This window comes from Amphibalanus amphitrite, unplaced genomic scaffold (genome assembly GCF_019059575.1).
Source record: "Amphibalanus amphitrite isolate SeventyFive unplaced genomic scaffold, NRLGWU_Aamphi_draft 000032F_arrow, whole genome shotgun sequence".
NCBI classification, from domain to species: Eukaryota; Metazoa; Arthropoda; class Thecostraca; order Balanomorpha; family Balanidae; genus Amphibalanus; species Amphibalanus amphitrite.
In genome coordinates this window covers 971,755-986,070 of record NW_024881528.1, presented here as the reverse complement: position 1 = coordinate 986,070, position 14,316 = coordinate 971,755, and the positions used below count along the sequence as shown (strand labels likewise).

Sequence of the window (14,316 nt, the reverse complement as noted above, 5' to 3'; positions counted from 1 at the left end):
TTTCGTTCGTCGCGGGAATTAGGAAGACCTTGGGAAGACCCCAATCGGTTGCCATGACAACGATCGATACGAAACAACGCTTGTAATTCTGCGAGACTGGAGGCCAGCGCGGCCAGCGTGGGTCGCTAGGACCGTTGGATTTTGTATTACGGAGTGAGCGCGTGCGGCGTGTGGGCCTTGGCGGTGCACGGATCATCGTGGCTCAAAGCAGTAGCACTTCTATGTAAACGACTTCAGTCTCACCGTGGTTGTGCCCCCTTCCACGGGTGTTTTCATAGGAATGCCTAACGTCCTGAATCCTTTCATGTGATTTATCGAAGTTGTATCTCTTTTAATTTGGCATCGCTCAATAACAATATGCGTTGCGTGCTATCGTGACTGGCAGAGCAAAGACAGTTTGAAGATAGCCATTTCACCCGGCAAATAAATGATCAACGATGGCCACACCATCCAATGAACATAGGACAGAAATGTAAGTTTCATGCCGTTATTAGCAAATTTGAAGATAGCATGTTTGGTTCGTCAGTTTCTATTACTTAGTGAACGTTTGAGACGATGCGTTTCATTGCCGCTGCTGATTGATCTGTCCTCCGTGTCACCAGGGGCCCATGCGAGCAGCGCGGCTCTGGTGACAACGAGACCACCAACGAGGTCTCGCTGCCGTGCATCGAGTCGGAGCGGATCCTGAACGCGCTGGACGAGCTGCTGGTGAAGCTGCGCACGGTGCTGCGGCTGCCGCTGGTCTGGGCGCAGCTGGTGGATGAGTGCGGCCACCACGTGGCCGAGCCGCTGGCGCACGCGGCCGCCGTCTACCTGCAGCTACGCCAGCAGTTCCACGAGGACGCCGAGCGGCTGCGCGCCAGCGTGCCGCCGCCCAGCTCCAGCCACAGCCTGGAGACGTTCGACGTGACGGATACGGCGGCCGCCGAGCCGACCGAGACGGCCGTGCCGCTGGCGCCCAGTAACGGCCTGCTGGGCACGCCGGGCGCCGACCCGCGCTGTGTGGCCGCCCTGGCCGACACCATCGAACAGCTGGCGGCGGCCAGCCGGCGGCTGGTGCGCCAGTGGCGACACCACGCCGCCTCCGCCGGCCTGGACGGGCCGCTGGCCGGCCCCGCCTCACCGCCGGCCCAGCAGTTCCTCCGGCAGATGGCCTTTCTCCGCCGCCAGGTGGGTGGATGGATTCAATGGCACGCTTCGGGGTGCGTGCTCGGTGACTGGCCAGTCATTTCTGGCGATTGGAAATACGAGGGTTACGTTGGGCTTACTTGCAGGCTGTTTTCGCGGTCTCCTTCGTTCGCTCGAAAGTACCAGTCCCGCCCCTTGACCCGTCCGTCCAGATGTACCTGCGCCTGGTGACCACGCCCGACCAGGAGGCCAGTCGCACCGAGCGTCTGAGAGAGATCTGGCGGCGCGACAACCACAACCGGCAGTTGCTGGACATGCTGCAGACCCGGCTGGACGGCCTGCTGCAGCAGCGCGATGACGACCGGCGAATCAAGAACGCCGTCATCGACAAACTGGAGGGCAACATCGCCGGCGTCGAGCGCAAGTCCACTGAGGACGTCGCCAACGTCATGTGAGTTGGAGCGTGAGGGGAGATTGGAGAGAGGATGTAAAAAGCGGTGGGGGATAAAGGCGGATGGAGAGAATAACGGGTGTGCACTTAGTTTCTGGAAAAAGATTGATCATCCGTATCTTTAAAACTATTAAAGCTATCAATACAAACTTTCGTATAGTTAATAATTACTCATTTGGGAATGAGCATGCCAAAATGCAGACCAAACCGACAATTTTTTCATACAGAAAGGTGCTTACAACCAAGTCATGAACGCGGAAAAGAGTGGCGGAATTTTCACAAAATTAACAAAAATTCCAGAGAAACAACTTCTCTTCCCACTGGCGCTTTCTGGGTATTGCTAGAAAGAGAGCTTGTGCCATTAGAGGAACGGCACAAGCACGGGGAAGTGCGTGGCACATGCACAGTGTGCAGGTGTGTTTATTCGTGGCGAAAGTGCCCCAGCAGAAGAGGCTCGTTCTGGTAAAAGGTATTCACCATCTTGTGAGTGTTCCCGATACGCTTCCCGTCCTCCCGTTTTCCATGCTTGTAAGAAAAATTTTAAATTGTGATATTGTATACCAAAAAGGGTAGAGATACCATGATCCAGCACTCGGCAGCCGATAAAAGCAGCAGAGGAGCAATGAGACATGGATCTGTAAGTTATCACGATAAATGCTGAGTGCACAGACGAATCAAGCAATCACCTGTGGATGCTGGAATTAGATCGCCTAAAAGGGAAATTTTGTGTAATGAAGATGGGGTAAAACACCACCTCCAGAAGCAGGCGCTCACAAAATGTGGAACCTTAGCCTGCTGACCACTTTCGACGCAATCTCCTGGTCAGTGGACCGCCATATCCCCACGTGCGGTATCCAATCATTATGTTAGCCCTATGTAGCCAATGCATACGTTGATATCTTTTGACAGCAGTGCTTAAATAAATAAATTTTGTCACATTGGGAACATCACTACCCGAGGAAAGTATAGGTGTCATGATCACACCACAATGCAGTCACTGTGCGCGCGGAGCGCTGGATCTACGGGACGGCGCACATGTACCGTTTGTGAGCCGCGAAGATAATCTTCTTGGCATATCTCAACGGCGACCGAATGGGGACTTATGAGGACAATGTAGTACTAAGGAAGATGTTAAGTGCATATTAGCGCCTATTTGAAGTCCATAACCCGCTAGCCATCGCCACACCTGGACCCGGAGGTGCCGCGCAATTTCAACAGGGGGCGTCTGTATAGCACGTGGGCTGTAGACCGCCTGGGAGGAGAGAGCGCCTAATTCTTTTGACAACTCTTAACTATTGTTACAATTTATATATGTGCCAAATATCATCTTAATCTAAGTTCAAACACTAAAGTTAGGTATGGCAGCACAAACTTTTTCCGGAAACTAAGTGCACACCCGTTATTAGGTTTCTGGATTTTACATCCTTTTTCTGGAATCAATAACTGACTATCTGTCACATTTATAATCTGCCTGACTAGTTCGTTGACACGTCTGTACGCGGGCTTATTGGTGAGCTTGTATGTCCCCCTGTGGATCTATATAGATGTATCTTGTTTATTCGTATCGTAACCATGTTCATATACTGCAGCGCTGAGGCCGAGGGAGACATCACAGCAGCGCGTGCGGCCTACCAGATGGAACGTGAGCGACTCAAGGTCATCTACGAAAAGAACATGGCCGGACTGCAGGAGCTGCGCGTCAGTAACAGAAAGGCCGAGGCCGCGCTCAAAAAACGGAAGTGAGTAGCGGGAGACTGAGAGCGGAGCGGTACTATAGGAACATCGGGTCGTCAGTATCGTGGGTAGCGTGTTGTGACTTGTGAGATCACGTATTAAAAGTCTGGTTTCATTTGCATTAGATCTCGACACGCTCAATGTCGTTCCAGGGTTGAAGTGCATCATTGCGCCCCTTTTTACCGATAGGTTTCCAGTCATAGATTAATACTTATTGCCACTACTATCTACCACTATCCGGCTTTAATTGAAATGTTTTCGATGTTTTTATGCGCACATTGCTCTCAAAACTACTAAAGATATCGTACTTATTTTTCCACTGAAGAAGTGGCATCGTCGTTCCTTACAATCAGTGACAGCTGACTGGTTTCTCATGCATATTTCAGGTACAAAATTGAGTCTGAGCTGGAAAACTGGTTGCAAAAATACGATGCCGAAATGATGGAGAAAACTGAAGAAATCGAAGGCTTGCAGGCCGAGTTTGAAAAGGAGACCGCTGAGCGCGAAGAATATGACGTAAGACTGAGGATCGTTTTATAGGAAATGAGACCTTATATGTGGACTCTTTTGTAAACACCGAATTGTATGAAGTAAGCAAAGGATGTTCAGTCACTGCAATAAAAAAAGCTAAACATCTGAGTGTAACTATATGCGGCTCACTGCATTATATTAGCACAGCTAACGTGCTCACTGTCCTGATATTTGGCAGGCAAAAGTGGAAGCGATAAGAGATCGATATGATTCGATCATTTTGAAGCGAGAACGGCGAGAGGAGCAGCGCATCTTTGAAGAGCAGTTGGCCATCAAGAAAGCCGCTGCAGCCCTGTACATTCAGGTGAGTGTGGTCGGCAGAACGTTACGCTCCGTAGTGTGCCTTATTGAGTTGGCGAAGTGTGGTATTTAACCCGCGCCGGGCCGGGGGGGGGGTGTTTGAACACCCCCCTGCGGTTTTCGCAGATATCTCAAAAACGGCGGCGCGGAGCGCCGCCGTTTTTGGCACACCTGTTCGTGCATCTTTTCCGCACATGTTGTGAAAATTTCAGACCAAGGTCACCTTAGGTCAGGTCACCAGGTCACGCCAAGTGACCTCACCTCAGAAAAAATAAGAATGCTCGTCATAGCTACACCGAGTGATCGATTGCCTTGAAACTTTCAGCGACTGATAAGAGCAACATTATCTATAAAATGTATATCTTGGAATTTTGATATCGGTGACCTAAGGTCAGGTCAATTTTGCGACCCCTCCATTATAAGTCAATGGGAGAAAATTGAAAAGCGTCTGTTTTGCACGAACGCTATTCTAGACACTCTCAAACATCGAGATGTAGGTAAAATGGACACACTGAACCGGAAAATGGCAACTGTGACCCCTCGTTATGTCCCCGAGGTCATCTCAGGTCACGAACAGAATCTAACAGTTTTTCGCTAATAACTTCTGATAGAGACGTGCTAGAGCGCTGAAAACGCCTTAGATGTGTTCGGCTCGACGTTGCGGATCGACTGATATGCAACATGACCTTTTCCGGTCAGGTCATGACCTTGACCTGAGGTCAAATTTTCAAGTTGACCTTTCAAGGTCAAATTATAGTTCATTCGACGCGTCTCGACGAGAGGAACACGATGGTGGCAAAAGTAATGTCGTGGTTTATTTGAGTCAAAAGTTATTGCCGAAAAAACGTTTTTCGTAAAAACGGCTATTTTTGGAGTTTTTGCCCTCTGGAGGCTAAACCATTGACCTGAGGTCAAATCTGAGAACATTATTCAGAAAGGTCTGTAAAAGGGCTATCGAATGCGCTTTTCCGCAGCGCTGTGGCTCTATCGGTTCCCGAGATAGCCGTTGGCAGTTTCCAAAATGTTGAAATAGTGGACATTTGACCTTTGGTAACGTCTGGTGACCTGACCTTTGACCTGACCCAAAAAATGACCGAAGTGTTTTCGTCCTTATTTTGGACGTTCTTTCGATTGCCGCTTACTGCATGTCGCTAAGTGGCCCAGGAGCCGAGTTAGAAGGGGGGGGGGGTGTTCAGACACCCCCCCCCCCCGGCCCGGCGCGGAATCTCAGAGCACCGGCCCGGCGCGGGTTAAAATCATGGAAAATATTGTGCAAAATACGTTGCGAATTTCTCATGATAACGACGTCTTTTTTACGTGTTGTGATGATTTTGCGTTGTTGTGTTTACCTCTATGGTGATATTTAATGTAGTTACTACTTACTTGTTATCGGACACAGTTAAACGATTTTTTGCCATCGCAATTTAGAAGTCAGTCAAGATTCAGCATACAAATTTATAGCTGTTAGATAGAATTTTATAGCTGTTAGATATTAAGGTCCTGTATTCTGTATCACAGAAAGGGTTTATAATTGCCCAACGCCGAATGCATTTTAATGCCTCGCCCTCGTATGACATCTTGTATTGTTCTCAGTTCTACCTGCAGCGATTCAATTTGCTTAGCATGCAGCTGATCGCCCATTCTCGTATTCCTCGGATTCTGAGCTGAACTCCCTCTCGCATTGTAGGCATTTTGGCGTGGCTACCGCGTCAGAAAACGACTCAAGAAGGGAAAGAAAGGCAAGGGCAAGAAAGGCAAGAAGGGTGGTGGCAAGAAAGGTGGAAAAAGTCCTAAAGGAAAGAAAGGGAAGAAGAAGTGATGCTGTCAAAGTAGCTCAAGCTCGGACTGTGGTTTGCAATATACGGATGAGAGATGAGCTGTGTGTTTGATGTCGGGCGGAGTGGCACTGGTGGGACAGCGGCCGACTTACGGCACCACACAGTTTCGCATGTCGCAGAAATCCGGCTGATGGGCGCCCACGCCTGCTTCAACTTGATCATTAGATGGCGCGGCAGGGTGGCGGCTTGAAGCTGAGATCATTTGAATCGCCACAAGGCACCATTCATCCGGTAAACATTACATGGTTGATGGTAATGCTAGCTAGTAGCTACTAAACTACGCTAGTGAGGTGTCAGGTGTGTACGTGCATGCAACTGAAACGGAAGAACAGAGGGCTCTCGCTTGCATGCGGCACGCTGGAGACTGACCCCGCATTTTTTGTCGACATTCTTGGATCACTTGTCTCCCCTATAGTAGACTTGCGTCACCTATGGTTCCCTTGGTTCTTCCCAAAGGTCAAGGCCCTGAAAACAGTTCTTCCCTACCTGTCTCATGTGACGTCATGTGACGGGAGGTTTAAGACTGCTACAATATTGATTGCCCTCATTAACCCGGTTTACATAGCATATTTGACGAGGCTCTAGCTCGTTAATTTGGCGATAATTTTGTTGCAGTGGTCTTTAAATATTTAGAGGGGATCATTTTGTAAATTGTTAAGCACCATTGGCATCTTTTGCAACATCACGGACGGAGATATAAGCTTGCAACAAACCCTATGTAAACGCGTCTATTGTCCGGTCATTATCCATTTGAGCTTTATTATACGGCGTTGAGCGTTTTCAAGGCCCTATATGACTTATGAGCGTAATGGGATTGTGCTGTGCAATGAAACGGCGAAGTGAAACTTTAGTGTGCAGGGTGTGCAGTTTCCTTCATCGAGAGAACGGAAGATTGCTGCCATATGCTGCCTGAAAGGACGGCGCTTATGGCGTGAAGAGGCGAACTGCGCCATGTGAATCTCGATGGGCTTGTTTTATTTTCATTTGCACAATAATACAAATTATTCGCGAATCAGATAATGAATTTACCCTTAAGCTTTTTTGAAATCTAACTAATCTAACTCAAGAGGCATTTCAGTTTTTGCCCGGTGAGTTGGTGCCTGGTGGCGTAGGCAAACCATTATGCTCGGCTGTTACGATGGGTCTCACGTGGTGCAATAGCAGGACGAGAGTCGATATAAGGGGCTCTAGTATTAACTGGATTATTTGCCAGCTGGCGCCGTATGGTGGCGCTAGCAGTGCTTCTTACATGTTTAGGCTTAGATATAAAAGAATGAATATCTACCTATCAATTTTTCATTTAAAGCCATTCAAGATATTTATGTCCAACCTAATACCTCGCTTATATCTATATTTAAATACCTATCGTACGTCGCCAGCTGGCCAGCCAGCTGCCGCAATCCAGTTTTTACCGAAGCCCGATATAAGAACAACAATACCTATCATTTGAAATGTCTTGAGAAAGTAAATTCCTGATGACAACACATGTGTCTGTCAGTGTCTGTACCAGTGTACTTAACAGGTTTAGTGCTACCAGGAATACTTACCAGGAATAAGTATTAAAAGGTAGGTATGCTGCAGCATGCTGCGCTCAGCAATGTATCAGTTTTGGGTATTCATTCATATTTCATTGAAACATCAACAAACTTTGGTGCTCACAACATTGAAGTGTCAAGCCAAATTTGTCTCAAACCAAACGCTGCACCAATATAGCAGTGCAGTGCAATGCAGTGTTGGGCCATGAAACATGGCCATGTTTTCTAACAAAAATTGCTTGCTGCCATTGTATTTATATATTTGAATAGCTTCAATCAAGCATAACCACATAAAAAGGGTATTAGTATATATTAGGTCCGAGTGGACAATTGTGACGCTGTTGATACAAATATGTAACAGCAAAAAATTTAGGATTTAGGTTAGGTTAGGTTGTAGGTTTGTAGGTTTTAGGTTAGGTTAGGTTGTAGGTTTGTAGGTTCTAGGTTTTAGGTTGGTAGGTTTTAGGTTGTAGGTTGTAGGTTTGTAGGTAAATAGGTAAGGTTAGGTCAGGTTTGATTATGTTTTCCTTTTATTTCCAAGATATATAAGTATCATTTTTGGATTCAGGATGTCAAATAATGTAAGAATATGAAAACTTTATCTTAAACAGTCACTCAGACTCAATGTATACTTTTACCATAAAAAGTAGGCAACTACTGAATGAATATTGACATCAGTAAGTTCTCAGAATTCATATGTTTTCTATCAGCTATTTTTTCTGGCTTTCAAAATTAATGGGTGACTAGACTGAAAATAAACACAGTCAATATTTTGTCAGTAAAACTAGCCTCTGGTGGTAAATTTAAGACCAGTTTTACTGGCATGAAACTTGTTGGCAGCTGATGTTTTAAGGTTTAGCCCATAGCCCACAAGTATGAGTCACTAAAATATAGCCACTGATAGTGATATGTGAGAATGTAAGGCGTAAGCTAAGTAGTTTTACTTTTATTTTTAGCATCAAATCATTTTTTCATGTCAGGTGAAGCTTGTGGGTGACTATATGAGGCCTAAAAATAACTGTAATATGAAACTTTTGTTTTGATATAGCTTACCTACCTCATGTCGATAATAATCCCTTTGGCCTTTTTTGCCCCAAGCATTCGCTATATGTTTGATCACCTTGGCTTTTTTGATAGTTCACAGTAGATCACTTTATCATTGGTTTACTATATCTCATCAATTTACCACTTATCAATTTGTGCTCAGGATCATAAAAGGACATGTAAACTGATGGCAAGGTGTTACTTATATTACAAGAGATATGCACAAAAGTATTTCAACCCTCCTGGACCTGGCATAGCATGCTCCCGCCCAATGATGTCATTATGAATTATTGCAATAGTAATGATAAAACTATACCATTTTAGTGCACATTTTCTGGTTTTGTGGAGTGGAATTAGGAAATGTGACAATCATTCTTGGCATTTGCCTTACATTGGCACAATTTGGCTGTTTTTGCATGTATTCTGTTTAAACAATGCCCACCTACCACTTTTTTAGATTCATGATGAAGTGCCACTACGAAGTGCTGGATGTGGAACGGACTGCCACTGATGAGGAACTCAAGAAGGCATACAGGAAGCTGGCCCTCAAATGGCATCCTGGTAGGCTGGCCCTCCACTATATTAACATAATGAATAATGACAATTCTAATTGATTTGGCTGAGACACAATTGATCCTTTTTTAAATGCAACAAGAAACAGGAATCCCTTCTACAGAGGAAATAGCATGCTAACTTCAAATGGGGACCGACGTGCTTTGGTATGACCTTTTGCTGGGCATTCACACTAATGTTCTCTTGCTGCTGCTATTTGCAGACAAGAACCCTGACCAAATCGAGGAGGCGACCGCCCAGTTTCGGCTGGTGCAGCAGGCCTACGAGGTGCTGAGTGACGCTCAGGAGCGGGCCTTTTACGACCGACACCGGGAGCAGATTCTGCGCGGCGGTAAGTCTGATGACGTGCGGCGGCGAGGCTCCGTATTCTGCGGTGGTTGGGTTTGACGCTTTACGGTGGTAAGATCGATCGATACACCAGCATCGATGGTGTACCACCATCGATGCTGTATGGTGGTACGACCTGATAGTAGTTAGGTAATGGTAGTGTCTTGTGCTTCACTGCATTAAAGTCTGATGGCACGTGGCAAGACAGTGATGTGATGTAACGTGGCATTACTGACGTAATACTGCAGAGTGGTGGGGTTAAGCACTGCAGTGGGTATTGTGTGAGCATGGGTCGGGTATGGACTAGGAATGACTTTATCTATGTTGGCGGTTTGGCGCAATTCTCACTGCATTCTGCCGTTGAGTTGTCCCGATGTGTTATTGCAGGGTTTGACAATGACTACAAGGACAACAGTCTGAACGTGTACCAGTACTTCACGGCGTCTTGCTACAGCGGTTACGGAGACGACGACAAGGGTTTCTATGCCGTTTACAGGTACAGAGACAGATAAAAGGGAATCTAAGCAGATAAAAGGGAATCTAAGCATTAGTTATCGTCTATAAAGGCTATGGGCTTAGGTCTAGGATACCAAATAATTTAGGGTACTTTTTCTTGTTTGAAAGAATATCAATTATCGATTGTGCGCAAATCTAACACTTATTATTTTCAGAGAGATTTTCAAGACGTTGGCTGCTGAGGATTCGGATTTCGCCAAAGATGGAGACAGTGATTTCGAGATTCCCGAATTCGGTAACAGCCAGAGTGTTTTTGAAGAGGTAAGTTGGCCTCGGAGACTCCGGTTTGTACCTATACCTACTTGTATTTCCTGATCATGTAAGTCTGCTTTTGAGTGTTTGGATTTGGAAGTTGGATGTTGCCATACAGAGGACAACATCGACTCTTGGCCTAAATGGTATTTATTTGTCCTCTTCATGAAAGGAATGCCATTTCTCTCAAGTTAAATTGACATTCTTTGCATATTGGAATCCAGCCACACCAGTTTTGCTGTCTCACTGCTGGTCCTGACTGGTGACGGTGCCGGCGCTCGGCGAACTACCCTGTTCCTTTAGCCCTGTGTTCCTGAAACTGACCCTGTATCCTGTTCATACAGGTGGTGCAGCCGTTCTACGCGCACTGGCAGTCGTATTGTACCCGTAAAACGTACACATGGCTGGACAAGTACGACATACGACAGGGCCCCAACCGATGGACTGTGCGGCAGATGGAGAAGGAGAACAAGAAGATTCGCGACAAGGCGCGCAAGGAGCGCAATGAGGAGGTGAGAGTATTGTAATGAGACAATTCGTAGGTGTGGTCGGAACTTTGCACTGAGTGCTGTCTCACTTTGTACGCACTTTTTCTAGCTTCTTATGGCTAAGGCTGTGTATTATTATCTCCGCCTGCACATCAATGAAGGATCATGGAATGCATGGATGCTCATGAAGAACGGTCTAGCAGTGGACTGATCCTGTGCGGAATTTACTGACGCGAACATTTAATGAGCTGATGACGACTATGCCGTTGCCGCTTGCGGCGTTACTAGTGACTTGGTTACCAATGTAACACTACCAGTGACTCTGCCTCCCCTTTTCCGGTATCCAGGTGCGCGCGCTGGTGGCGTTCGTGCGGAAGCGAGACCGGCGCGTGGCGGCCCAGCAGCGCCGTCTGCAGGAGCGTGCTGCCGAGAACGCGCGGCGCGCTGAGGAGCAGCGGGACCAGCAGCGGCAGCAGCGGCTGCGGGAGATGGCAGACTACACGGAGGCCGAGTGGAGCCGCGCCGACCAGAGCCAGCTGCAGGTGAGCAGAGCTGACCAGAGCCAGCTGCAGGTTCGTCTAATGTGGATCGTCGTTGATCGATTTGATGTTATCTTCCACTCGTTTCTCGTGTTTTGGGTATTTTGCGATTAGATTTTGCGAACGGCCGCAGCCCGCGGCGCTGCCTGAGTACCGCCTCGGTCTGGTTTCAGCAAATGGAGGCGGCGATCGCGCGGGAGTTTGGTGAGGCGGTGTCGGACAGTGAGGACTCGAACAGCGAGCAGGAGGCCGAGGACGACCACCTTTACTGCCCCGCCTGCGACAAAGTCTTCAAAACAGACAAATCGTGGGTGTGCGCTGAGGAACGTATGGGAAAGTGTTGGAGCTTTCCGATTTGTCGTTGGTCTGGTAGGATGAGTTCTATTGTGTGTAACTACAATGATTCAATATAGTTTTTCTTCCAATTGTCTTCTGACTGTCTGTCCTACTGTCGCCAGGTTCAAGAACCACGAGGGCTCGAAGAAGCACCGCGACAACGTGGCGCGCCTGCGGGAGACACTGCTGGAGGAGGAGGAGACCCTGAACGGCGACACCGGGGCGGCGGTCAGCAGCGGGGAGGGCGACCGATCTCCCGGTGAGTGGGGACCGGCGACTAGAGCGGGCGACGGAGATATAACTGTCAGCTCTGTGATGTAGCGGTGTTACGAGGCACAGGTGTCACGTGTTACCGGTGATACTCTGCGACCTGTTTCCGTGTACGTGCATTTTAACAACGTATTGCGTGCTTTATGACTATGTACTGCATGCATTTGCACTATGCGTCATTGCACTCAAGTGAGTATAGTTGAAACCGCTGACAGTTTGCTCTCTCCTAACAGCAACTTGCATCTTCCGTGCTGTTTCAGACGAGGGTCCGGCGCAACCCAGCAGTGCCAAGTCCAAGAAAAAGAAGCGTCAGAAGCGGCGGGCGGCGGCGGCTGTCGCCGACCCCGGCCTGAACATGTCCCGGGGCGCGGGTGGGGGTCTGTTCGCCGAGACGGCCGACCTGGCCGGGGACTCGGGCTCGGACGGCGAGGCACCGGACTCGGCCGATGACGCGGAGCTGGCGGCGGCCGCGGCGGCACTGCGGCTTCAGGAGCAGTCGGAGCAGCCGCAGGCGCCGCCCGCCGCGCCCCGGCTCAAGGGAAAGAAAGCCAAGGACGCGCGGAAAAAGGCCAGGGCGGAACAGCAGCAGGTCAGTTCCTTCCTAGGTGTGGTAGGGTCAGTGGCTGATCCAGAGAGAGAGAGAGAGAGAGAGAGAGAGAGAGAGAGAGAGAGAGAGAGAGAGAGAGAGAGAGAGAGAGAGAGAGAGAGAGAGAGAGAGAGAGAGAGAGAGAGAGAGAGAGAGAGAGAGAGAGAGAGAGAGAGAGAGAGAGAGAGAGAGAGAGAGAGAGAGAGAGAGAGAGAGAGAGAGAGAGAGAGAGAGAGAGAGAGAGAGAGAGAGAGAGAGAGAGAGAGAGAGAGAGAAACAGTCAGTCACTACTCAGGTCCAAATCTGTTTGACTTTTCTTCGTTTTGTCAGGTTGTATTTTGCATTTTGCTACTACTTGCTTGAAAAGGTCAAAGCAAGTCGTTTTTATGTGCGCCGTGTGACAATTCGTGTATCGATAGGAGTGTTTTGCGCACCACATGACACACTGCTGCCTTGTACGCATCTGTTTCACGCGCTGACACACCGGTCTCCGTATTCTTAGCGTGCTCCTAGTCCTAACGCACTGTTCTCTGTCGGCAGGCGGCGCCACCGTCCGAGGCGCCCGACTCAGCAGCCGCCATCCTGGCCTGTGAGGTATGTCGGTCCTCCTTCCCCTCCAAAAACAAACTGTTCGACCACCTCAAGAAGACCGGCCACGCTGTGATAAAGAAGGCGTCTGGCAAAGAGGGCGCGCCTCCGGCCACAGCCGACAAGAAGGCCAGGAGAAAACGGTGACCGCCGCGGTCGGCTGCTAGTGTCTGACTGTTGGGGCGGGACGGAGGGTATTTATTGAGTCGGCAGGGATGGGAGGCGATAGCATAACATTTCCTCCCATCTAGTCGCCCTCCCACGCCCTTTATAGGACAATTTTGAGCCAGAGTGCAACGTAATGAGGTGGTTTTCGTGTCATATCGAGGCACAGCCTATGCGGCATAGTTCGCAGTGATATATCTCATAAAGGCCTACCATTATTTGTTGAATGGTCTGTTTTAGGCTAAAGGTGTCAGACAATACATTTTGAGACTGCTAATGTCTGGGTTTCATGCTGTCCTTTCCTATAACGATGATTGATAAAACGGTTTTCAGTATTGTGTAACCAATTAAATGGGTAGCCACCAGCCGGGACCAAGATTACTTCACCAATGCATGGACCAATGCCGGGACTTCATCACAGGCCAATGCTGGGGGGTCATTTGAAGCCGATTGGTTGCCAATCTTAGGTTAGGTGTATTTATTTCTTCTGTGAATTCTGCCAGATTTCCTGTAACCAAAATTAATGAATATTAGTTCTCATTTCAGTTCTTTGGTGATTCGTTTTCCGCCTGGTGTTCCTCTCCTGATTTGGCAAAGCCGCGGTCACAAAGCTTTATGTGAGGTTTGCAGGATCACTGTGGCATTAGGTATTGAATGGAAATCATCTGGATTCTAACATCGGTGCCACTGGATCTGTTGACCGGAACTCGGTTCTAATCAGTAGCTCCAATATACGCAGAACCCATTCTGAGAAACTAGCGCTCTGAAAGTCACAAACTAAATATACGTGATAGCGGCTGGAATAACACTGCACACATTGACCGGATCTATAAACAAATGGACTACGTCATACATCACGTGACCGTCGGTCTGTTGACTCGCATGTGGTGAACCGCAGCTTATTTGTGGTTACAATCAGTTGTTGCGCTTATTCTGGATCAGGTTGATCGATGTATAATTGTTCGGCTTACTTATTGTGTTAGTGTTCCCTGTGCAGTGCTGCACTTTCCTTTGCCGCTTGTCACGTTCGTTCTTGTCATTGTCACATCATAGTCTTTCCACTGTGAAGGGAGTTTTTAATGGATGCAGTGCATAAGTGATACTTGATATTGCGC

At 48.1% G+C, this 14,316-nt stretch overlaps 2 protein-coding genes across 5 annotated transcripts; both read left to right on the top strand.

Moving 5' to 3' along the window:
* The first annotated feature begins 45 nt into the window (after positions 1-45).
* Positions 46-6,020, top strand: LOC122368429 (dynein regulatory complex protein 10-like). Its single transcript, XM_043342346.1, has 7 exons — positions 46-472; positions 603-1,170; positions 1,341-1,579; positions 3,169-3,318; positions 3,700-3,829; positions 4,023-4,148; positions 5,832-6,020. Exons 1-7 carry the CDS (start codon positions 438-440, stop codon positions 5,961-5,963), a joined length of 1,380 nt encoding a protein of 459 aa, XP_043198281.1. The 5' UTR covers positions 46-437; the 3' UTR covers positions 5,964-6,020.
* Positions 6,021-6,909: 889 nt separating this feature from the next.
* Positions 6,910-13,478, top strand: LOC122368401 (dnaJ homolog subfamily C member 21-like). Of its 4 annotated transcripts, none has more exons than XM_043342333.1 (11): positions 6,910-7,070; positions 9,019-9,122; positions 9,337-9,465; positions 9,849-9,957; positions 10,133-10,238; positions 10,574-10,741; positions 11,065-11,259; positions 11,430-11,563; positions 11,715-11,851; positions 12,123-12,451; positions 12,989-13,478. In XM_043342333.1, exons 2-11 carry the CDS (start codon positions 9,023-9,025, stop codon positions 13,181-13,183), a joined length of 1,602 nt encoding a protein of 533 aa, XP_043198268.1. In that variant the 5' UTR covers positions 6,910-7,070; positions 9,019-9,022; the 3' UTR covers positions 13,184-13,478. The 4 variants fall into 4 exon arrangements, with proteins under 4 accessions (XP_043198268.1, XP_043198248.1, XP_043198261.1 ...); XM_043342313.1 differs by having other exon boundaries at positions 6,915-6,935; XM_043342326.1 differs by lacking the exon at positions 6,910-7,070 and adding an exon at positions 7,407-7,548.
* Positions 13,479-14,316: the final 838 nt, after the last annotated feature.